The 27,791-nt window shown below is 35.7% G+C and overlaps 1 protein-coding gene across 3 annotated transcripts in view; it reads right to left on the bottom strand.

The window, feature by feature from the left end:
* The window catches only part of LOC139976204 (uncharacterized), a 56,892-nt gene that overhangs the window by 19,322 nt on the left and 9,779 nt on the right, over positions 1 to 27,791 (bottom strand). For all 3 annotated transcript variants that reach the window (XM_071984723.1, XM_071984722.1, XM_071984725.1), the window contains one exon: positions 5,426 to 6,277. In XM_071984723.1, the coding sequence (XP_071840824.1) occupies positions 5,426 to 6,274 (849 nt within the window). In that variant the 5' untranslated portion in view covers positions 6,275 to 6,277. The remainder of the gene's footprint in view (positions 1 to 5,425; positions 6,278 to 27,791) is intronic.

Raw genomic sequence — 27,791 nt, 5'->3', positions numbered from 1 at the left:
ATTATTTTCAAACTGTAAAACCCTAGTGTGCAACATGTAGCTGCTTGTTTTTCATTGTACTCAAACTGTACAACCCTAGTGCAGCATGTAGCTGTTTGTATTTCATAATACTCAATCTGTACAACCCTAGTGCAACATGTAGCTGCTTGCGTTTTATTATTTTCAAACTGTAAAACCCTAGTGTGCAACATGTAGCTGCTTGTTTTTCATTGTACTCAAACTGTACAACCCTAGTGCAGCATGTAGCTGTTTGTATTTCATAATACTCAATCTGTACAACCCTAGTGCAACATGTAGCTGTTTGTGTTCTTCGTTATACTGAAACTGTACAACTCTAATGCAAGGTGTATATCTGTTTGCTAGCCCAACGTATAGTGCAATCAACTGGTAATTACCAACGTATGGTTTGACGACTCACTCAACATTTCTCACTTCAGACTACAAGAAAATGAAGCAATGAAGTATACATGGAAAATTATATGAGAGTTACTATACAATGATTATGAACGATAAGGGGCAGGCAAGGGGGAACGGGGAGCCTGGAGTAGACAAAGGGGGGGGGGGGAGTGGGGAAAGTGGTGGGGAGGGGGGGCAGAAGAGTTGCGAAATATTTATCGATCTAATAAAACAATATACAATAATGTACAAAAGCAAAATGAAAGTCGCTTGCCGGAAGTCTCACGACTACATTTCATAAACCCGCGTCGCCTTTCTCTCTTTAATCTCCTCTATTTCATCGGTGCTGAATCCTGTTGCGATCAGCAGTATAACTAGGAATGTGTGATAATAAGGTAAATATTTCTTTAAGGTCCAATAAAACTGTGGACCCTGCTCCGTCGTCACCTTTTCTATAGCACTTTGATTTAAACATCACCAGCCTCTTTCCCGACCCCCCCCCCCCAACATCGTACGTAAACACTGTCAATTGTTACTTGTATAGCTACTTGCTCTATATGAGAACCCGAGTAAACCATATTTCACGGAGAAGCAAACTCGAAACCACCATTGATCTATAGATTATTATGATCACAACTACCCAAAACAGAGAAGAAAATGGGTTTTTTCAGAGTCATGGGAGATATATGAACGTTTTAATGTTTCTTCGCCTAATAAAGGAGACCCTAAATCGACCTTATGATAAATTTAGGTTCAACAATGTTTGCAATTCACTTCAAAATAGTAATTCGAAACGGAAAGCAAAAAGTTACACCTCTTATAGTGGCTTTTTGATATCACATTTTGCCATATCTTCCATGATAAAAAGGAAACATATATAGGACGTACTGAAACCATGCAAGCATGTAAACAAAATATCCTATTCACTCCTGGAGAGAGTTATAACTGGTCAGTTTAACTACACCGAATTAATTTCTCAAGTCCGTCCACCTCTCCCAGGCTAAGAAGAACTATATAGATACTCACTCTTTAGCAGGACCGTAACTTGCACGTCTTCAGTAACCCAGGTATAGAATTACAGTGAAGGATTAATCTCCTAGGTGATACTTATTACATCAAACTGTGTTCTTTCTTACAGATTCAACAGGTTCAACAGCAGTTAGACATGCACTGTTTCGAGTCCCCGATGGAAATGAGTTTACCTCCTCTCGACAGATATCAAAGACTCATGCAGGGTGTGTCAATATATAAGTAATATAATGTCCATGTTCTCAAACCTGGTCTGAGTCGAAAGTAATTCCTCTATTATAAGTTGGAACTAAACCTTACAAGCCTTCACTCGTAGATAAGATGAAGGATACTTCATTCCACTGAGAGTTCAATTCTGACGTTATGACGAGATTAAAGAGCTGATTTTCGCAGTCCGCACCTCTCTCCTCTTTATCTTCTTGTTAACAAGATGCAACTATCCAACAAACCCGATTATTATCGAGTACGTATAATATTATTTCATAAGATAGTTTTCCTCTTCGACCTTGACAAATTTGCTTTTAAATGAAATAAATAATATATCAGTGAATGAGTATATCACTAAGCATTCGAAAATCATTATAAAATGCGCGCTGTTTTTTATATAATGTGTGGAGAGTTTACATTAGTAGGAACTTAACACCTTAGCTTATCTCGTCGTAGTTACACTTGTGGACGATATGTACGTACATAGCGTCTGTTAGTATACCTGAATTTAACCCCCCAAAAACAAAAACAAAAACATAAGTGGTGTAGCCTACATGTAGTTATATGCACTATGACAAAGCAGGAATATTGTTTGTTTTTTTTACAATATATATATATATATATATATATATATATATATATATATATATATGTATATATATATATATATATATATATATAAATATATATATATATATATATATATATATGTATATATATATATATATATATATATATATATGTATATATATATATATAAATATATATATATATATATATATATATATATATATATATATATATATATATATACTATCAGTGCTGCTGGTACAATTATGTGCAGATTATTTAAGGGACAGAAATGATTTCAACATCATTTGGGCTATACACTCGAATGATACTGATTAAAGGCAGAATTGAATTCAGACCTATTCGTAATGGTTTCCATACTGCATTGACTAGAGATAACCTTTTGACTGTCATTTATCGCCCGTCATGTTTTGTTGACATTAGACTGGTTGGCATCAAATAACTTCTGATGGAAAACACGTCAGTTTACCTATTTATGTGGCTGGCATGGTTGCAATTTATTATTTCATGTTGGATCGGTAATGAAAAATTTCGTGCTGTCGAAGTGTGCTTGTACACTGATGTTAATCAACCCCGAGTAATTAAGGATAATGTTTTTCGTATTTTTATATTTGTTAAAATATTTTTTATAATAATTGATTTTTCTCAAAGAGCAATGCGGAGTTATATCTCCCACATTGTGACTGCGGGTTTTGTTTACATACTGCAGGGTAAGATAAACATTGTTCCATACAACCATGGACTAACCACCGCACAACACTCTCAGTATTCCTAGTACATGTATCCAGTGGCGTAGGAAGGTACTTTTGAGTGGGGGGGCTGAAGACTGATGGCCGGCCTGGGGGAGGGGTCTAAGGGGAGGGGGTGTCCCCCTCCCCTTTGGAATTTTTGCATTTCCAGGTGGCCTCAGATGCAATTTGGTGCAATATAGCACACTTCAACACCCACTCCATTTTATAAACTTAATTTTGTATTTTCACCTGGCCTTGGATGCAATTTGGTGCTCCAAATGAGATTTTTTTTCTCATTTGGAAATGAAAAAGGGGTTTTCTGACTTGCGGAGCGGGGGGGGCGGAATGATACTTCCGCCCCTCCACATTTTTCACTGGGGGGGGGGGGGGGCTGGCGCCCCCAGCCCCCCCCCCGGTTCCTACGCCCTTGCATGTATCACTCTCCATACATGCGTATATATCCAGGGAGTTGTTATAACTAATACACTTAAATGTAGTATTTCTTCTAAAATAACCTGGTTGCAACAAATCGGTAAATGATCCCTAAATTCGGTTCCGATAATACCAGGAGAATTGTTATCTCTTAGGTCATTAGATACTAGAACTATATATACTACAACTACTAGGATATCAATCAATACGTATACAGTCCTACACGGTTCGAAATACTAGTCCTTACATATTTAGGTATTGTCATATTTCGAACCTGCGTTATCTCTACTTCCTCTGATGTTTACTTATTATGTATCCCCACAAAGTACAGACACGCTTTTGTTACATTTACCCACATCACAGCTAAACAGTTTGTTTTATGTTGTAAGTTAAGACTTTACAGAAAATTCTGAACAAACCACCTCATATGTATATTATAATCAAACTCATTCCCGGTAGTCTCACTAAAAGAGAGATTTACGAATTAACTAACCATTCCGTGACCCGACATTATTAAGCCTAGCTTACATCTTCTCTACACCAACGTATACACAATCTTACATATAGAAGTAACTGAACACAGCAAATAAAATCAATATAGTTCACGCGATAGGCTAAAGTGCATAACAAGTTGCACGCTTCTTAATAATAGTAAGGTCGTATTTATCAGCAGCTTTATCTTTATCAAGGAGTTACTTGCTTCGTATATAGTACGTTACATCGTGAACATACTACAATTAAGTTGCATATGTATATGTATTTATTTTCCTTGACCGTTTAATTCCATTCCATTTAACAAAGTATCTGTTTCGAGATCCTGCCTTAGGATTCACACATGACATCGAGTTGGTTAGCATTCATGATTGATCTCAATAGAGTAAGGTAAAATATGTCAACAAACAGGTCTAGCGTTGTTGGATATTCAGTTGGAATGACGACCTTCCTTACTGGTATATATATATATATATATATATATATATATATATATATATATATATATATATATATATATATATATATATATATATATATATATATATATATATATATATATATATATATATATATATATATATATATATATATATATATATATATATATATATATATATATTTATATATATGACAAACGTATATGTTAAATGTGCCGAGTAAAACTTAGTATATGGTGGTAAATGTTTTGATTTTACGTTCTATTTGATATATGCGTGTCTGCATGCTGTTTGACGGTAATGTGTGAGTTGTAGTAAGAGGAACCAGGGAGGTTTCCACTTAGAAGATAACCAGTTATTGATCTTGAGTTTTATTTGTTCGATCATCTATATAAAGGTTGTATCATTATATAGTTGGCAAACACCCGCCGTAACTTATGAACATTTTGTTTTGGTATTTGGAATCAGAAAGACAAAATTAATGACATAAATAATGCAATTCATGCTATATATTTCAAAGTCAATTTGTTTCATGAATTTTCCAAACTTTCCCACATAACATGTTGCAGTTACCCCTCATGGTAACGGTTAATTAAACGTGACCATGGTAATACATATACCACTACTTATCACATCAAAATGACATTTCAGACGCAAGGGAGCAGAAAATGCTGTATTTGGGCTTCTTTTAGAGGTTTTATTTGAGAAATCATAGTGTCTTCTTTTCCTGGGTGCGGTTTTGCTATACGAGATGTTGCCAATTAGTTAAATACTTTTCATCGGACAAGTTTGGGATGCTAACCACATCTCTTCTAGAGCCTTAACATGCTGTTTCGTGATTGAAAGGAATTTGCACCACCCCTACCTTGTTACCTGGGCTGCTAATCTGCAAGGGACGGGCGGAGGGGCTGGGGTGGGTGGGTGAGAGGGAAGGAATATTATACCAACAGAACGCGTAGGCCTAAGCCTATCATAATAATATATTATTATATACGTACAGTATGCTCAATATTCTCAATTCGTGAACTAGGATATTTGATGAAGAGTTTGAACATTTTGTGACAATGATGACAAGAAACGACTGAAATAATTCTAACGAGATCTTACCGTGAATGGAAGTTCGTTGATGAGTACATCTACAATGACGACCCAGGCCACAATAGTACATATTTGGCGGTTTTGCAGGTCACGTGAATCGTGTCCGTCCGTCTGCCGTTCTCCCGTCTCGCTTTGTACAACAATTTCAGGAACGGTTTGTTTACTTCCGGAGGACTGTAAAAATTCTTCGTCATCAAATTTGAGTTTGATCACCATGGTGATGACACAACCAACGCTTATAGAAGAACTTCCGACAATTAATATGACAACGCATAATGTATAACCTAATCCAGCGACATCTAATACAAGACTGCAGTTTTCAATGGCTGGTTGCTCCCAACCAATCAGAGGTACTGTACCAATCGAAATACCGAATAACCACATCAATCCCGCTGTTCGAGCATTCTGATTGGCTGTATTGTGAACGGTATACGAACCCGGCCATTTTATCGTCCAAACTCGGTCTAGAGCTAAAAATGCTAATTGTAAGGCATTCACAATTCTGAAACTCATGACACACCAAACGACAAATTTGCACGCAGTCAAATTTTCAGACCACGGAGCTCGACTAAAAACAAAAATGGTGTAAACTGTTACAGGGAACAACAAAGTTAATAGATTATTAAATACTATGGAAAACAGTAAAACATCCGGGCTCTTCCACTTTCGACGAGATGCGATCGCTAGCAGACACAAAATATTTTCGAATGTCACAAATGGTAGGAAGACCATCCAAGCAATGGAATTATTGGTCAAATATTGATTTCCATTCGTGGGCTGCTGGGTTCCCGCGTCCGCCGACGATAACACAGCGAGTCTGCTGTTGTCAATGTATAAAACCGTCTTTAACAGTTCCATTATCTGAAAACAAGAAAAAAGTTAAGCATAAATATATTTGTCTCTGCCAAACTGCTGCTCGCAATCCCACGTTGCAGAACGTGGAAAACTTCACAAATAAAATCTACACAAATATTATAAACATAATATATATATATATAGAGAGAGAGAAAGAGAGAGAGTTGGTTGGTTGGCGTCTATCTTGGCGCAGAGTGCTCTATGTCCAGTGGACAGAGCGGAATATATATTGATACTAGTTGAGACTAGTGGAACACTAGTAGTTGTAACTCGGAGTTTCACGCGTTATAGCGATCGTCAGACAACTGGACAAGCAGTTCCATTTTTCAGAATATTTATATATATATATATATATATATATATATATATATATATATATATATATATATATATATATATATATATATATAATAAATATTTTTAAAAATTTATTTTTTTAAAAATATTTAAAAATATTTTTATATATATATATATATATCGAACAATACTAGTTCTGTTTTGGTGACAATTTTTTCACATTGTAGTATATTATATATATTATATATTATTATATATATATATATGATTATATTACCATATTAGGGGCGCTGAGGTTAGTTACTTATGGTGAAGTATGCATTGGATAAGAAATATAGTTAAATAATTCATAACTTATTTATGCAGTAAGTTTTTCATAACATATATCGATTACGGTTTGTGATTATAGATAATTTACACGCATACAGACACATAAATACATGTTTATTTTCATTATTATTTTGTTTTATAAATAATCTTGCATAAACGGGAAGCAACCTTTCATCTTTAATCTTTTTTTGTTTTGTTTTTTTGGGGCAAAATGTGAATAACTTTCAACAGAATGCAAGGAAAACGACCTTCATATAATCACTAATCCCTCATTACCTAAATTGCCTGTTTTAACAGGGATTTGTGTTCATTTGGAAAGACATTTCAATATATAGTCTGTTGTTAGTTGTCTTTCCGCTCATCCATCATGGCGGATAAGGTAAAATATTTCGACGATATCTGTCTCCGTTTTTTTTTCTTGACTTACTTGTCTTTTTCTTTCTTTCTTTCACTCTTTTCGACTTGTTTTCAAAAAGGAAAACTAACTCATTTTGGACAAGGCCTAGCACGCTATAATGGTAATGCGCTCGGGAAAGTTTAAAGAGATATTATATTTGTTTTTGAAGAGGAAGAAAAGAAAAGAATCCACACTTATAGCTGGAAAGTCCATCTCAATATATCTTGTTCCCTACTCCAAATATATGGATGCTTAAACAGTTTGAAATGTAGGCCTAACCATCTAATTTCGAAACTATACTGTGCGCGAGGCCCTTCATTATCGCTGTGACATGTATACAACTATAGACACTCACTTGCGATACATCTTCAGTTCACTTCGTAGACATGTTTTTCCGTTAGAAATATATACAAATAACCGTTTTCATATCATTTTTTGGATAGTCCAAAAAATATAAACAGTGTGTATTGTTAAACAAAATTTGCATATCCTCTTGGTTAAATTTTCCTAATTTTTTTTTTAATTTGTCACTTATTAATTTGCCAAAATATTGCCACTGAAATATAGGTAAGGTCATATCATTCTTAAGGAATTATCATTTTTACGGAAATTGTCTCTTTCTTCTATTTTACGTTAAGCGTCCGGTTGGATTTATAAAACATTATTCTGAGGTTTTGCCGATAATGTAACAGAAACAGGTGGAATACTTTTTCGACAGTGATTTTGGCCATCTATAAGCTAGCCCAATTTGTGACAACTCTTCCAACAGTTTTTGATCGTACTATTTATACTGCAGGTTTTTAACCATGTACGTGTAGATATTCTTCAGAACCAATTTTATTTTCCCACAAAGGAGAGGAGGGTGATGGGGTGGGTTTTTCTCCTACTAAGAAGAGGGGGGACCACTAGTATCAGCTTGGACCCCTCCCAGACGAGAACATGGACACGAAAACCAAACAAGCAAACTACTGGTCCACTCTCAACCCCAGAACCCCTTACATTGATACTGTGACTGTGTGGTTATTCATCGCCAGGTGTGTATGACGATTCCATTTGAAAGGGGAACAGTTACTACGCATTATTTTAGTCAAAAGGCCGAGAAGCGATTAAGAAATGATATACTTATCCATCGAGACCGTCACGCCACTCCCCCCAAACCACCCCACCTTCTATCAAACTTCCCAAACATTCTTATATGGGATGCGTACGTAAACATTACAAAATATAAGTATTCTGTTACTTGAATGTAATTATCTTCTTCCCCTCGTTCTTCTTTCTGCTTTCTTGCTTCAAACCGAGCAAAAAGAAATGGGTGATGACTTTCTATCGGTTCTTTATTTGCAGATGTAGATCAATTATTCACCGGCTCTGAATTTACATCTCATGAATATTTTAATCATGGTCTGTCGCCAAAGGAAAGTCTTGCTATATACGGACTTTCAGGGCATCTTATACTATCCGTCAAGACTTGCCATTTCTAGTATACGTTCCCAAGCTTCACATATAGTTACATATTAAAAGCAGTAGAGAGTGCGTTGAATCTGATAATTATTTTTAATACATACTTGTTGCAAAAAAAATCTCATTAAAATTGGTTCATTAGAATGACTTCAGCCCCACTTTCTTTCAAGAAGAAGGAGAAGAAGAAAAATGTCAGCCAAGACAGCGCATGCGCACGAAATATAAACAGCTCGATCCACTCTCAACCCCGCTCCCGTTACAACATCGTGATTGTGACCTTATATATATAATCATGACAATATTACGTCATTGAATTATAGCGGGTTCCTAAGAGTTCAAATGACAAAGATAAAAATAAAAGTATGCAAATATAATGATTAGATATGCTGATTTAGATTTTACAAGTGATTACGTACGCAGTAACACAAAGCACAACAAAAAAGAAAGAAAAATTACGACGTCGTTGTGACGGAGTAGTCCATGGTTACGTGAAATCTAAGTTACAAAGAATTCAATCCATAATAAAGAGATAAATGCGAGCAAAGATATATATCTTGATTTAGATAACCACAAATAGCGATTCTATGAAGTGGTGTATATAATAAGTATATATTAACGATTGACTTGAATCACAAATAACCATTACTGTCGTGAAAAGGGGGCCAATACCATTATTTACTCCCAATGACGTCATTTCCCTTTAGCTCAGGGTCTCTGAACATTGCTGTAGCAATCTTGATGGTTCTGTTAAGAACCGTTGCTATACATCGCATTAGTTTAACTTGGCTCATTTGCATTGGATTCAACAAAACGAAACGACTGGGTGTATACAACTGTGCCCCCCCCCCCCCACCCCAACACAGTGTGTCGTAACAACAGAACTACATGTTAAGTCGGTATAAACGTACCTATACTGTAGCATAGTAACCATAGTTACTCGTACTCAAACGCGCATGTGTGAATAAATATTCGATACTAGGGGGACATTTTGAATAGTAGTATATGAACTATAGTACAAAATTACATACTCGTCCTTGAGCTAAGATGTTTGTACTCGTTCTTCTCGTTGAACTTCCGTCGACGAGTTATGACTGAATGCCTGAATGTAACTTCATCGACTATAAGCAAGATATGACTTAAATGCGTGCATGTAAACGATAGGCCTAACAAATGCTTGCCGCATTTCTTGTCATCATTGAATGTGGTAACCAATAACAGCTGTCAATAAATTACTAGTTGAAAAATGCGAGAAACGAAACGACACATGAATAATGAAAAGTAACGGAATAATAGAGCAAAATAGCAATTGCACGTGGTATTTTAGAACGCTTTGACAAGCCGAAAGTCCAAATTACAACTCTTTATATTACCCATTCATCTATACGTCTAAATGAACTTGAGATATAGGCTTTAGGGTAGCCAAAAGTGTGGCCTCCAAATATGCTATAAAGTCAAATATAATGGTAAAGCTCATGCATATTCAAAAGTCAACAAGTACTTTACTGCCACACGCAGGGCATTCTTTCCTTTCTGCAATATCTTCTAACATCTGTGAAATGATTTCGATAGTCATAACCGTCAGAAAAGTCCTTCTTTCAACTTCAGTTTGCAATTTCTAGCACGCTAAGTTTGTGTACACCTCTGATGATGGCCTTCGATAGGAATTTTTCAAATGGACGTAAAAACCAAGTTAGTTGAATTTATACTAACGGACATTGATTAATTTGTCTGACTGAATTTACTTCATATTTTTTGTAGACAATGGAGAAAACCAATTTCCTTGAGTGCTATGCTGTTAAAACCATTGATTTATACAAGGCCATGCCAGGGTATAACTTTGCGTAACACACTTGTGATTCTGTATGGAGCGCCGATGTGGACATTGAACTTACTACATACATGTTTCTATACTCATTTCTCCTATTTTAAGCAGAGCTAAATATTTCTATTACTCGGAGATTAAAGCAGCGTTACAGGTTTAACTTCAGCCCCCCCCCTACCCGTCCCCAAAGTATCAACAAGAGCAATAAACAACACTGGCACTATCCAATATCAAAATGTTATCATCTCCGTAATGCAGCATTTCAGAGAATGCACAGACGTACAGAACATTTAGATAACAAATTCAGTGACATTTAATGTGCCATAAACGAGTCGGGGGAACGACATGACGCGGGGGGAGGGGGGGGGGATCTATTGACTGTTGCAGGGAATTAACTAGGAATAACGAGGCCACTGTTATTGCAAAACTGAGTCATACAATGATGACGTATTTGATGACGTGCTTCTTTGAATATCATTTCTCATCCTCAATTTGTAACGTTAAAGGATTTGGTCAGTTGTCATACATGTATATGTTATATGAAAGAGGACAATAAAAGAAACACAGTGGTGAGGAAAAAAAAACTGTTCAAATATCTTTTTCGGTTAAAGAGATATTCAAGTGTAAAGTTTTATCAGATTGTGTAGAAACTGCTGAAATCTGGCTAGCTGTGATGTCACATTCCTGAAAAGTCTTTGTTTTTTATCTCTAAATATTTTGTGAGATTTCATGACTTTCAACCAAAAGATATGTCAGGAGATCTCATATTTATCAAAGGAAGTATTTGAGATTAAACATCTGAAGAATTTTGATTATATTATTTTCAAATGTGTTAAAAAATGTAAACAATTTTTAAAGAAATAATTTTCACAAATGTTAAGGAAGTGAGGATGTGACATCACACCCTCACAGAAAGTCTTTCTACACCAGTCGTTTTCAAAGAAATTTTGATATCTTCAAAGTGTCATATCTCCTTAACAGAGCATGCTATCATGGTAGTTTCTTCGCTGTTCTTTTTGTCTTTTTGTGCTCTTTCATACAAAATAGACATGTCAAACACCTGAACCAATCCTTTAAAGAAGCACTCCCGATATTTAACATATCCTAACTGCTAACGGGGAATTTCATTTCTCATCATCAGTTTTCATCATCAATTTATAGTGTTAAAGAAGATATTTGGCATATCTTAATAGTAGATATCTATCAAACCGTAGTAACTGTATGTCATTACTAGAACTCAAATTCTCCTTTTCTTTGACAATGACAAATGAAGCCTAAATTGACCCTTAAAGGGGTATTGCGGTATAGATAATGTTACCTTTATATGAAAGAGAAATTATTTTAGGGCTGTTATAAAAAACGAAATAAAAATCTTAATATCTTGTTCCTATAATCTTAAATGGTGTTATTTGAATAAACTATATTTTGCCGGATAAATCTTTTTTTCGCTCCCAGGAACTGGATCATATATCTGGTGGTCTGTAGTCGATGTCGTCTTGTCAGATATCCTTGAAGATTTTATCCTTCTTATATTGTTCTTTTTATTATTTATCCTTGGATTTTTTTACCTTTTTCTTTTTACTAACTAGCCAAATTGCCATGATGCACTTACTCTACTGTTGCCAAATGCCTTGATGAAATTGCATGCACTTTTTTTTTTAAATTGTATCTGCACAATACTAATGCTAGAATAATGTGGTTTTCATCTCAATATGCATCGTTGCAGCAATCGTGTTAGTTAAACAATTTATTTTTTTTGCAGCTGAATATCCCTTTAAAAATCAACTGAAGAGTGACGTCACTGAATATTTACTGTATGTTGTCGATCCGCAGGACACGTGAGTGACAAATTTCGTACAGTGATGTACCCAATCATTGTCTTACGACAAAGAAATGATGACTTTCTTTATCTTTTATTAATAAATAAAATATCTCAATTGGGTCATGAAATTATAATTAGTTCAGATCAGTCGAATCTGGTTAACAAGTTTTAGCCTATATTCCATGTGCAAGTAATTATGTCTACAAATTAAATCTCCTCGGAACAGATGCTACGACAGACAGACGCAATTGAGGACAAAATCATGTTCGTGAAAAGAAAACAAACTTTGCCTCAATGTTGAAAAGAACGAAAGTTATCCAAAAAGTTGATTATTGTAAACACGACCTTCTGTTAATTTGGCAAAATTTAGTCTTATTCCAATTTTTCTTTCATTATTTAGAGTAGGTGGTTGGGTTCCACTACCAAAAAGAATAACAAAATAAATAAAAAATTACCAGATTACTCAAGTAAATAGTGCAATGATCTATAAGCTTCACCGCTCCCTTCTCATCCCCACCATCACCAATAAACCGATGCAATTGTTTCACTATTAACCTTGTCAATGAAATGATTAATTAATTAAGTAATAAACAAATACATTCAATACATTTGTGCCAGATTAAAGTTATTTCTCTTTTTAAACTTTACAATTCTAAGCCTAAGAATTCGAATGAATGAACGTTTTAACATGATTGAGAATACTTCCAACGTAACCTGACTATTTGCACGAACATCATAAAACCTTCCCCTATAACCGTTAAAGGTCTACGGACATCTAGTCAATTTGCGTCGTATTCAGTACATTTGTGTGTGTGATAAATCCCATTCAAAAATTGTTGAAATTTTTCGAAAACCTCTATTCGTTTCCACGATATACACATTTCACGTTTTGATATATCTGGGGAAACTCATGAATTATATGCAAACTATATGACGTAGAGTGTTGCGCACATCAAAATTAACAAACTTATTTTAACCCCTAATAAGTTAACCCATAATTACAAGCCCAACTATATCATTTGAATAATATGATGTTCCTCTTTCCAAATATTACAATAAAATATTTCAAAGAAAAAAATCGCATTAGACTAAAAACCAGTGGTTAGTGTCCTTGAAATGAAGGTTGTATTACCAAAGGAATAACATAAAAGAAAATTATTCAGTCACTCCATTTACATCAATTTACATCAATGTGCATAATTAGCTAATGTTTATTCATAAAATGAAACTAGAATTAAGAAAAGACTTGTAAAATGGTTCATCTATGATGGATTTTGATGGAAGTTGCAGCTATTTTCATGATTTCTTATGCCTGTTATAGTGATAATGACGATGTTGTTCCTAGGTGTCCGTAAACCTTTAAAGCGTAAAACATGGTTGAGAATACTTTCAACGTAATGCGTTTCTTCAGCCGATTCACAGTAACTATACTGTAAAAATCTTAAAACTTTGTACCACAGTAAATACTGCATTGTGCTGACAAATCTGATAAATCGGTAGCATGTGCTATTAGGTTTACAGTAAGAACTGAAGATATGTGTAAATCCCAACAAATCGCAGCAACTGTATTTGTTGGAATTACACTTATCCTCAGTTCTTACTGTAATCCTAATAACCAGTAGCGGAGCTAGGGGTATTGGTCAGGGGGGGGGGGCGAGAATGGTCTGTAGGGGCGCTTTCGACACTATCTAAGCGGAGCGCCACCACAGGTTGGCGCGGAGCGTACCGATTTTTTTTTTAGAAAAGATACTCCCTAGATCGCAGGAAATGACCCTTTCCGGGCCTTGCTAATTTGCAGATAAACGAAAAATAAATAGGTGTCATCGCCATTATGTCAGAAAATTACACATACAAATTGTGACAAATGTCAATAGGTAGATGAGAGCGCAATGAAAAAGTCAATAATCGCGAATAAGTATAAAGTAGTTAAAAGCTGAAAAGGGCGCCAGCAGTCCATTTGAGTCCGTCAGGGGGGGGGGGGGCATTTGCCCCCCCCCCCTGACTGTATGGACGCTCCGCCACTGCTTATAACACATGCTACCGATTTATAGCACGATCCAGTTTTCACTATGGTACAAACCTTTAAGATTTACAGTAGTAACTGCATGGGTTCTTTGTGTTTTTCTTTAAACTGACTTTTTGCAAAGTGAACCAAAAACATAAACGTTACAGTCCTTCATACAGTTCCCCATATAATCGTTAAAGCCCAAGAACTCTCGTGATACATGAGCTTTAACTTCGATCTGGTCAAGCCCCTGCAATAGGAATCATTAATTCCACTTTGTTAGATCTGCATTTCAAAGACCTCCATTATTTACGTGACAACGGTAAATTTAACTACGTATTTGTTCCAGCTCGATATACGGAGACATTAATAATGCAGTGTTAAGTGGTGATTAGAATATATATTCTTAGGTAACGTTCAGTATTTCTGAGGATATGATGAAGCTTGTCGTTAAACACATATACGATACTGTCACTATACATTTCAGTTTGATTACAGGATATATAATAGAATGTATAACACGCTGTAGTGCAAAGGATTTCAAAGCTGGAAGAGGAGGGGGAAGGGTTAAATTCCCGAGAGTGATATAATAGGTAGGGGACATGAACTTTTATGGAAGGGTGTCCTGGGCCCGGAAGAGGGAAACATATGCATGGGAGGGTGCAGAATCAACGGGGGGGGGGGGTTATAGGTAATGCAAGTTATTGCTTCCCTTTTTCGGAATTTATACTCAATTTTCCTATTTTGTTCTTTCTGCAAACTTTTCATATTTAGATCAGCTTGCCAATAGGCAAGAGGAAGGAACATTTTCAGAAAGTGACAACCAAATCGCACCAATTACGCACTAATTACGTAAGATTTTTATATACATAAAAATATGATATTTCGGGTAACTGCGCATGTGTACAGGGAACAGAATACAAAACATATAGGCATGGGAGACTTTTACCGATTTTACCGATTCGTGCCAAGTCCGAATCTCTTCGTTCTTAAAATGCATTCAGTTTCAGCGACCTTCTCTGAAACAATTCTCCTCCGTCTAAATTAAAAATAAAAGTAAAATAAAACCTGAAAAGAGAGGTGGGCCAATCCATCACGCTCCCCTTGCCTCAGACAAACCCTATATACTATAAACCAGGAAAATTAAAATCTCCGAAAATCTTGCTGCAATATATATGTTCCTGTTATTGTGTGGCTTCTTCGTTATTGCTTGAATGTTGTTCATGAAATTATTTTATCCAACACGACATTCTCCTTCTGTGAATGGACCGTCTAAAATTATGCTTATATGATGACGTCAAACAGGAGGTTAGAAGTAGTGATTTTTAAAATCAAAACAAAACTTACAATGAAGTTCCCTTAACACACATTTATCTTTACAATTAAAGATTAGACACCTGGCAACATTTGACTGAGTCATTTAGATTTGTAGATAGAGAACACACCTTTTATCACAAGCTTTGGATCGTCAGCCAAAAAAAGAAATAAATAATAATACTTATTATGTCTCAAAAGTTATTAATTCGTTATTACATATTAATTATTGATAATAATCATTGGTATACGCCATATAGCGTATATATGCAATGATGATACTCTCACTGTAGTGTAACTGATTCACATCGTATACCGTATGTTATAATTAAACGACCTTCAAACACATCCACTAGCTACAATGCATGTGTGTAGTAGAATCGATATTGTAAATGTAGTCTACAATCATTTTACATAAGCACATACTTTTCGTCATAATATGCAATACAGGCACGCTTCTGTATAAACATTACCTACTTGTAATCCCGATAAAGGTCATAATCTATAGAAAGTTCATGGTGATATTTGGTTCTATTTAGATAATCGATTTTTAAATTGACAAACTAGGCCGTAGTATCCTATCGTACAATCCATATATTATGTATTTACCAACAACATTATTTTGTTCACTGCAGGATTAAACAAGTGAAAATGCCGAGGATACCCAATAGTCAAGGATTTCCCCAATGCCAAGGAGTTTTTTTTTTTAATGAAGACCTAGCAACTGGGTTGGGGCAAGCGTATATGAGCTAAGTACATATCAGTAAATGTATTATTATATGTACTTATGTAATGAAATTTTATACAAAGCATTAATGGAAATTTATGAGTCACCGAGCCAATTTTCATACAATCTTTTCTTTCCTAACGAGATATTAAACTATCGTGGATTATTATGAATATTTTTCATTATGTGACCTGATTATTGTTATATATCTACGTTTTCCATGGAGACAGCGCAACAAATGGTTTTCTTTGTGTCGATGAAACTGCGTCAAGAATTATGTCACGTGACTGTAACTGCGCAACGGATACATTTGGATGGAGTGTGTTGGCTCGGCGACTTTGAGGGCTAGGCTTATAGCTAAAATGATGACATGGCAAAATTGACGTTATATTATATAAACAGTCGGTATTTTAGATATACTTCTATATTTTTATTTTAGATAATAAATTCGCCTGGTATTATTGTAGTGTCATTAACGGAGGGCTGTCGTCTGGTCGTATCGTTACATCATAGGTGTGTATTGATACCATGATGGTGACAAGGGAGTTCACGGATAGACGGTTTGAGGGGGAGGGGAGCAGTGGCGGAGCTAGGGGTATTGGTCAGAGGGGCGAGAATGGTCTCTAGGGGAGCTTTCGACACTTTCTTAGCGGAGCGCCACCACAGGTTGGCGCGGAGCGTACAGAAATTTTTTGAGTCAAGATACTCCCTAGGTAGCAGGAAATGACCCTTTCCGGGCCTTGCTAATTTGCAGATAAACGAAGAATAAATTGGTGTCATCGCCATTTTGTCAGAAAATTACACCAACAAAATGTGACAAATGTCAATAGGTAGATGAGAGCGCAATAAAAAAGTCAATAATCGCGAATAAGTAAAAATAGTAAAAAGCTGAAAAGGGCGCCAGCAGTCCATTTGAGTCCGTCAGGGGGGGGGGGGCATTCGCCCCCTGACTAAATGGACGCTCCGCCACTGGAAGGGAGGGGAGGGGATGGGAGGGGAGAGGGAGGTGAGTGGTGAGGTAGGGAGGGGTCATGTCAATTACTTCACCGCTTAAAATGCTCTTACTTTATCGGAGAAATTAGCGATGCATGTGCAAGGTCGATTCACTTTCCGATAGGCAAATTGGTGGGTTTAACCCCAAATCTGCCGTGGGCTATTCCAATATATGATAGGGGTTTTGTTTTACTGAATTCTGGAAGAGTGAAACTACAATGACAGGTACAAATAATTACAGGTAATTTGGGTACCAAGTCCGAACATGGAGTCATTGACTTCTGTTGAACGGAGAAACACATTTTCACAACGATTTGTATCATATAAAGTTTACTGTTACACTAATTAGAATAAGCTAGGCAGTACCTGAAAACAAAAATCAATAATGAACTGTTTTATTTTGGACGTTTGTTTTTGTCATTTTGCAAGAAACTATACGTAGAGCACTTATATTCAGTAATAAACTTTACCTGTACTTTTATGGTAGTTGCGTTGATAAATTAACGTAATTTTAAAAGAAAATTTGAGGCGTGTTCTGCAAACCTGTCAACATAATTGTGTTCAATACAACAACACAATGCGAAAAGAAAAGCTCACGACTCTGCAAGTTATACAAATCTTGTCATTGGACAGTCAAAAAGACTATCCTTAATTTTGGCCAATAACCTTGACTTTTATATCGATGGAGAGGGAATTTGATCTTCTCTTGCTGTTCGAATAGTCGAAGTATTGATTTTGTCTATGAAATCTGTTGCTTTGATTGGAACGTCTCTCAATTGGTGACATGGCTTATAATATACTCATGTGCTATTATATTATAGGAGGATAGTATTCAGTATTCTTCCTCTTTGTATGGAAACACAAGTTTTTTTATCACGATAGTGGTTGACGAAGTAAGAGTTTATCTACTACTATGTACAGCAAGGTCAAGGTCAATAGGATGAATAGATGCTGAGATATGACGAAAACCAGACTAGTATGAAAGTATGGAACGCCAAAAGGGCCACCACATAATTATGACTATCATGTAAAACTCTGCGATGATGTATTTAAATTTAATACACATATATCATCATCATCACGACCATCATCATCACGACCATCATCATCACGACCATCATCATCACGACCATCATCATCACGATCATCATCATCACGATCATCATCATCACGATCATCATCATCATCATCATCATCATCATCATCATCATCATCATCATCATCATCACCACCATCATCATCATCTTTCTCACTATTATTTTTTTGTAACCTTTAAACGAGGGTTATTTACCTATTTTTCCATTCACAAACTGATTCTAGAAAGTAAAATAAAGTTTAACAACGCGTTGTTGTTCTTAGTACATTGGATTTATATGAAAGTCATGATTGATGAACTGACATGACATTGATAATTGAGCAACAAAGAACCCTGTTTCAAATACAACAAAACCACCACCAACAAATAATAACAAACAACAGCAGTGATACATCTGTAAGCCACTTTACCACTACTTAAACTAATGTTTTGAATAATCACTACTCATATTTTCTTCGGCGAAATAGTTTTATAATGACCCATTCCGTCCCTCCTTTTGTAAATAGCGATTATTCAAAACCACTCGTTCGTTTAAATAACATATCGTGAGCTAACGTTCTTTTTTCTTTCAAAAGCTTCAGTCTTTTTTTTCGAAAAATAATGATAACAACATAAGCAAACAACCATTCATTACTTGTGTATACACTCGAGAAGTTTTTAATAACAGAACCTACGGAAACGTTTAAGTGACATTTCAGTGAAAACAACATGATGCTTATATATTAACGATGGGTTGTGATTCAGTGGCGCTCTGACCAAGCAGGTAATGCTTCATCATAAGTGGACATCCATTAACATATCTGAGATATATATATATATATATATATATATATTTGTGTGTGTGTTTGCATGTATAGCACGCGTGTGCGTGAATGGGTGTGTATGTTTGTGTACATATACATGCATAATATATCTATATAGGTTTTTGTGTGCATATATGCCATTATATTCATTTAATAATGATGCAACTACTTTTTGATCGTCGGAGTTTTCGAAGAAAACAAACGACAAAGAAATCCTTTAATCGATGCCAGTCCCAAATTAAACAAATCGATAATATTATTATTGTATGATACCATAGAGTCTCAAAGAAAATTGAAGAAGAAACCCAGTGAATCTTTCCATGTTGTGATCTGCCTCTCTCCTCTCTCCACAGCTCCACCTCTCTCTCTCTCTCTCCTCCTTGATTCTCGTTATGTATGTATAACGTATCCACGTAATAGGAAACATTATCGAAAGAAAAATTCACCTAGAGTCACCAAAAAAAAAAAAAAAATTGTTTTCCGATGCATGCTATTCATCTGAGCGTAAATCGAAGGTCTTTTTAGGTTTACTCTCTCCACAGAACAGAAATTGCTTATAAAGAAGGATGAAAAAATGATGGATGTCTGTTGGCTGATTATGTTTTGGACAGAAATGTGTGTTGTCGATGAACCATGCATATATATATATATATAATATATATATATATATATATAATATATATAATATATATATATATATATATATATATATATATATATATATATATATATATATATATATATAATATATATATATATATATATATATATATATATATATATATATAATAAATATGATACTTAACACACTGAGAAATAAAGATATCAGAAAACAACAGTTCTTGTATTTGCTGAGATCAAACATTAATTAAGAATCAACCAAGTCAAACTATATTCATCCAGGTATTTGTTGCAACATTGTAAAAGATTCTTTTGAAGATGCTGTTCTGCAAAGTATTAAAATTTTAAGCTGAAAATAAACAATTAAGAGGAATTCCCTATTGTAGGAATATCATTCTAATTATGAATACCATATATGGAAATACAACTACATGAGGGGAGGGGCACACCATCTAATGTTTCTATACAAGTGAAGCACTCTGTAAGTTTCAATATGTTGTGCACATGGCCATAACCATGAGATACAGCTCGGGTATAAATCAAAGGAAATTAACTGCCCTGTTTGTATCACAGCATCTCTATCTGCTGGACTGATGTTCAGAGCTTAAATTATGGACATTTCCAATGACATATCTCGTCTATATATATATATATATATATATGTATATATATAGGTGGCTATTATCAAAAGGAATGGCGACGAAGTGCACTTGAAGTAAATAAAAAAAAAAACCGTGGTCAAAGCTAAAGATGGAAAGCATCGGTTATATAGGCCTACACGTTAAGTACCATGCTTAGTCATACAAACACACTTACAAAGTGGTTTATGCTAAACATATAAAGGTATGAAATAACGTTATACTGATGGTCGATTTAAGGCGGTTTTGAAGTGTATTACAATATTCGTTTTCTAAACAAATTTATAGGCTTATATACCTGTACATCACGTCTCAGCTGAAAATCTAAACGGTCATGTTGTATCTATCTGTCAGTGATTCTGTGATATTATAACTTCAAGGGGAAAACACTGAATTTAGGGAATGTATCATATATTGTTTTGCACATATTACTGTTGATTTGTATGATGACGTGATGACGTCAGACCTGTTTTGTTATAGAAAAACTAAAAAAATCAGCAAAATGTTTTGCCGAAGAGGAACACAATACGGTGATCGTAATTATCAAATTAAAGTTCGTTTGAGTTACAAGAAAGATAGCAACAATAATAGGGCCTTCTGCAACAACAACAACAACGATAACAACAACAATAGCAACAACAACAACAACAACAAATGACTATGAGACAGGCCAAACAAAAGGACAAGTTTAAGTTTTTTTTTATAGTTTTTACGTAATATATAAGTCACAATTTGATGAAATCATGCACTGTCGTGAAAGGAGAGTCTCTGGAGATATGATCCAATAAAATACCACCTCTTTCCCACTAGACTACTTTAATTTGAAATTTCTGACGAATTAACCCGTCCATTAATTTCTTATCAGATACCTTAGAGGGTAACCAAGAGGTATACCTTTTTTGTTTATTGGTTATATAGCGTGGGTCTATATGTATAACATTAAGGGACGCCGTTTTTCTTCTTTCTTTTTAAACTTTTGTCTTTTAAGACACTTTGTTCTTGTCAATTTGACATGACACCTCTCTTAGCTTATCACACCATTAATGGTAAGTGCGGCCTGAAGTGTTCAGCACAGGAGGAAAACATTTCATTAGTGATATACACCCTTTCGTTTCTTAAAAATCTCTTTAACTTATTTCATTCTGCAGGCCTTAGGTTATATATATACTCTATACAACCATGCAGCATAAATGACTTCCGTGTATTGCCAAAGATAAGAGATTATACTGCACGTGTCGAAACTGTATGTAAAAGTGTTGTTACATGCATGGTCCAGTTTGTCTAAATTTCCCATTACTTGATTTCTCGGAAGACGGAACACAGTACAGAATAGCGCATTGTGTTGACTTTTAGGAGAAAACAATTCAGCAGTTTTTTTCCTTTTCGAAACTTTGTTAGTGAACCTATAACATGGGGAGTAACGAAGTCTCCAAATTCCTTATCACACGATAAACATCAATTAATAATAAAAACATGATGAAAGAAAACCTTGGCCAAACTTCCATCTTAGTAGCTTCCTCTATTATTTATTTTTATATTATTCAGATAAGTGAGTTACACTATCATTGGTTAGGCCAATATGTCCATATATAGACAACACGTGCTATTGTATTATCTTTTTATTGGTTTTATTTTTCAAGGCTTGCGACTATAGGACCCTTTCATTATTGAGGTCCACGTGTGTTTTTTCTCGAAGTCACGTGATGAAACCCGACCAGACGTACAATCACATCCCGTGAAATAATTTAATTAATTTCCAAGTTTATAAAATCATTTCCATTTGTACATTAGTAGCATTTTTTTCTTTAAATTAGAATCTATCTAGAATATTTAAAATCAATACTTTATCCACTTTTGAAAGGACAGAAAATGCAATGGAAAGCACTACCCTGAGCAGTACAAAGTATAGAATTATATTACGTATCTCCTATAGTGCGTATACATGACGTCACATGTTTTAAGGTAACTTTTGGCGAATAGTTGAATAAACTCCACACGAACTGATCGTAACATCTGCTATAGTGTCTATAAGCAATCGTACAGTATATGGTTACTGGAAAGGGGAGTGGGTTATACACGATGGACATCGAACAGTATAGGTGTCGATTTCAGAATATTTTACGAAGTGGTGGTCGCGGTGATAGGGGAAGAGGAAGGGGAAAGGGGGTAGAGACAGTTGGGGGTTTCAGGTTGTCGACTTTTATTCTTGATATCAAGGTTCTCATGGTGGCACTGCAGCTACATATGTAGGTGACACCAAATTATAAGATATATTGTTTACAAGAGAGGAGAAACACTGCAGTGCCCCCTTTTTTGGGGTAATGAAATAATTTACACTTATGATTTCTTGAAATTAAAAAAAGTTCCCTTTTGTAGTTTAAAATTTGCAGTGTCGTTGATAAATTCAGTGGGCATTGGAATACTAGAGTTTATGTTACCAGATGAACATATAAGATCAACTTTGTTTGCAGGTTTTTGAGGTAACTTTGTGCCCCCCCCCCTCTCTCACATCAAGACACATATGCCAATCTGCCTCGAAGTGTGCGCCCCCTCTCTCCGCCCCCACCCCTTGAGATCGAATCTCTTCCAAGGCCCTATAACTGCTGAATATGCAGTTTCTCTCCACGTCACATGTAGTCCAATGTTACAATTAAGGTAGTTTATTCTATTCAAGTCTAAATTCAAATAAAGGAGAAAACTTGGGTTTGTGTGAATTAGTATTCTTTGAAGGTTTCAAATTTTTATGAAACAGTAAGGTCTAGAAAAAATTATCATTGCGATAGCTTTTTCAGAGTCGAATGAAGGTATTAATTACTTATAATTTGCTATCCAGGGGTGCATAGGCCTATCTTTCTCCTCCCATTTTTCGACCTCACACAAAAATTCCAAGGTATAGTTATTAGCAAACCCTTGCATTTAGACCTAACAGTAGAACTAATTTAAAAGCCTAAATATGCCTCAGAATGTATTATTTGACGTCTGCAGTTAAAAGTTTTTTCTTTAGGGGGAGATCCACCTCCCCCCCCCCGCCCCGCTACATGAAGGTCGGATCACACCCTACCCTCTTATACAAAAAGTAAATAGTCGGTGGTACTCTCCCGATCCTGTGTAAGAGGAAAGTTGTAATAAGGTACCTGATCAATTTAGAATAACATTTGTTGGGTAATAGTAGCTATACTAGCGATACATATTTAGTTAACGTGGCGTAAACACTAGCCAATTCATGCAAACACACAAAAATAGCTGTTCTTAAAGAACGACAGACGGAATTGAACCAAACGTGTCCCTCGTTAATTCACTTTTTTGCCTCCAGCGATAGATATCTTGTGACGCAAACAGAGATATTTCAAGTATCGTCCTCGTCAAAATCTTAGAACAAACATTATTTGTTTGGCCCTTAAATTTGGATGCTAAAATTTGACATACTTCTATAAACAAAAAAACCTTTCCTTAAAAAAAGAAAAGATTAAAAAGTTTGATTAAGAAATTGCAAGGCAAATTCATTTGTTCCCGCGATAATAATATACAAATATTTTATCCGAATATGGGATCTTCACAGCTTGGGGTTAGGATTGAGTTCTTTGGTAAAGAAAACACATTACTACCTATCTATATATACATGTATATAACTATATATGTAACTATATAACTATATCGACGTAATTAAAGTCGAATATGTTAAAGTCCGATTTGGGTTAACTTAGCATCTACAAAACAAAAATTCTCCCACAGGTTTCCTACAGGCCCTCTCGCTTTTGATATATTGCTTTCTACTCCACTATTAAAGGATTGTTTTTAAAGGAATTAACTGTTTTTGTTTTTTGCTTAGAAAAGAAAGGGAAAATCTAAGAGTCGAAGAGGCATACTTGATGAGGTAGAGATTAGTAAATTACTTAGTGACTAAATATGTTGTTACGTAAATAATTCTGTCAGTTACGGTTATTTTTGTTTATTCTCAGAACTATCACCAGGGATGTCGTCTGCCTATCGGAGCTAAATGGTTCGTTAAAGGTCTTCTGTATTTGACACATACTTATATGTAGTCTAAGCAGTGCCAATAGGGCCATATCTTTACCTCATCATCACTTCAAAACATGTTTAGCATATTAAGAAATATTAACGTTAAACCTGATCTGGTTTCATTGGCCAATTGGCTAAGGCGTCGGACTCGTGATCCAAGGATTGCTGGTTCGATTCCTGCCTAGTTCATTACGTTTTGTCCTTGGGCAAGATGCTTTATCTCACTTGCCTCTCTCCACCCAGGGGTTCAATGGGTACCCGTGAGGTAACTTGTCATTGGGCGCAGTTTATAACTGCTGCCGACTGGAGGGGTTGTCTCCATGTGGCAGGTTATCATTGACCAGGGATAATATAACGTATGTAAGGCGCTTTGAGACCTATCGCTGGTATAAAGCGCTATATAAAAAGCAAATATTATTATTTATTGTTATTACATATACAGGCCCGTAGCCAGAGCTTGGTTTTTTTTATTGGGGAGAAGGCGGGGTGGGAGGGGGCAGGGGAGGGGCAGAATATAGGATGATGTCCGTTCCTGAGAGGGGTAAGTGGTGTCCCTTTCTGTTTGAGAAATATTTGTTTTGGGTAAGAGGGTTCAGTATCAAACTGTTATACATTTCTATCATTTTATCTTCTCATGCTTTCATTTTGTAGCGTATGTTGTTTAATGTAAGCGATTCGGGGCAAAAAGTCTGCAAAATATGGGGTAGGGGTACGCAACCCCCCTCCCCCTCCCACATCTCCAACCATGCAGAACTCCTCCGTGGCTGAGGACGTGTTCATCATTGATCTATCTTCTATGCACGTTACTCATACATAAGTCATTTCTCTACGCGGTTGCACGTATCGCGCGCGTCGACGCGATTATTATTATAACTGAACTAATTACGATAAGGTTAAACAGACTTGACATTTAACTGTGTGATGACGTCAGAAATAATATAGGTAAAAGTTTTGGTAATTATTAATTTACATGATAAATTTCGATAATAATTATTTTATAACTTAATTCATGGTCGAATACTATATTGGTTTTTGTTATTAAGTTATACGATTTAATTAGTTTGATTTTGACGTTCTTTGCCTCTTAACTTACTTTGTTCGCTTAACAAATACTCTATCTATACTTGTTAACGTTTAGTGTAAATATTTTTCTATCCGACCGTTTGCCTTTCTTGAGATCGATACCGTACACCGGTATACAGAGTGAGCTGAATTGCTATTTTCGTCTAACCAGGGAAGGCAATGGAAGTTTATATACCTTCTGTATTGGTTTGTTCTCGCGCAGTGCTTATGTTATAAATAGCATACAGCATACTCTCATCTTCTTGAGTGCACATATTAGATAGTGTGATGGCAAAGTGCGTATTATCGCGTCGTTATCAATCGGCCAGGTGTTCTCTCTCGAGGAAAAGTCTCACATAAACAACAGGAGTAAATCTTTCTGTATAGCAAACATGATTTGTCTTCATGTTGTTGTTTGTATGTTGAAGGTTTAATATGCCCTTGTGCCCCATGCTTCCCTGCATAGTTATAGTTACTACCCCCCCAGCCCCCACCCAGCCCTTGACATTGAAATATACGTAGGTCTATAGTGACATAGTCTATAGTTTCCAAAGACTTGCTAACGGTTGGTCGCAAACCACGATATAGATATACATAGCTGCTTCAATATGGTGGCATACTCCTATTAGCGTCTATATCAATCCGCCCGAATGTTCTCCTATCTCAGGAAAAGTGCCAACAAGCAGAAGGAGAACATATTTTTTTGACCTGTTATCATTCAGGAACTGTTTTTTTTTGTGGCTTGCATGTTGAAGAGCATGAATGGAAGTACATGTGGTGAAAAAATTGGGTCAATTTAGGCAATTTTAGACCCATTTCGGCTTCCCAGGAGCAGCGTACGAAAATTGTTTACTACCGGTATACTGAGTGAAGAGGTTTGTTTACAAGTGGCGAAAATTTCCGGCTCTGATAGCAAAAAATCTGCGCGGTCATGGTACGAAAAAATTGATAGTGCCATGAAAGGCCAACTTGTCAGCTATCCAGTGATGGGTAGCGTTTAGCTAGTGAGAAATTCTATCTAGACCAAGGGACCACATTACTTTTGTGGTTTAGTTTGTAAGTCACTGGAGTTTAATGGACGTATGTTACCATATAGGCCTGCTAACATCGAAATAAATACGACCTGGAGGGATCACTCAACAGTACGAAAACCGTACAAACCATGGAGGGTCATGTGACGTGCTCACAGGTGCTACTTACATACTATTTAACCCATTGTCAGTTCGAAAAGATAAGCGTTCTGTAGACAACAGAGCGCCACTATAACGGGCAATTTGAGAATAATTACTTCGATTTGGGGGATAACGTTGTTTAGATTTAGTTTCCGCCTCATAAAAATATCTTGATCTGTATGAACCCTGGCTACTATTAATTTTGTTGTGTTATCCTCCCAAACCTATAGAGTAATTATTTCACAAATTTACCGTAAATGCCCGTTAAAGTGGAGTTCTATTGTCTACGGAACGTTTATCTCTTCGAACTGACAAAGGGTGAAATGTTAAAGCAACATCAGTGAGCACGTCACATGCATGACCCTCCATGCATGACCCTCCATGGTTGTAGGTACGTTTTCGTATTGTGGAGTGAGCCCTTCCAGATCATTCTAAATTCGATATGGGGGCTTGCTTTCAGGTGCTACTAACATATTATTTAACCCTTTGTCAGTTCGAAGTGACAAGGGTACCGTAGACAACAGAACGCCACTGTAACAGGCCTTTTACGGTAAAATATGAAATAAACAAGTTTGGATGATAATGATGTTGAGATGTACTTTCTCTGAGATAGAAATTCATGGACCCTGGATACTATTCGAACATCTAATGTTAGTGTTCTTTACAAACGATTTTGAATAATCTTTCTTGGTTGCTATAGAAACATATAAACGGTATGCTACTTTATAACTAAAATGGAACTTAACTCATCAGCAACATGTTTAATGTAAAAAGCAGGACCTTATTGGAAACCAGCTTTTGCTGAATAAGCAACCCTGGATAAAACTGCGAATAAATAAATTAAAAAAACATATACGTATATACTGGATGTGCTAAGCGCTCTGTACAACTATTCCGTCCTGCATACATAATGTATATACTGCTTCCAATATTTTTTTTT

The sequence above is a fragment of the Apostichopus japonicus genome, chromosome 11, assembly GCF_037975245.1.
Source record: "Apostichopus japonicus isolate 1M-3 chromosome 11, ASM3797524v1, whole genome shotgun sequence".
Classification (NCBI taxonomy): domain Eukaryota; kingdom Metazoa; phylum Echinodermata; class Holothuroidea; order Aspidochirotida; family Stichopodidae; genus Apostichopus; species Apostichopus japonicus.
This window is presented reverse-complemented; position numbering and strand designations above follow the sequence as displayed.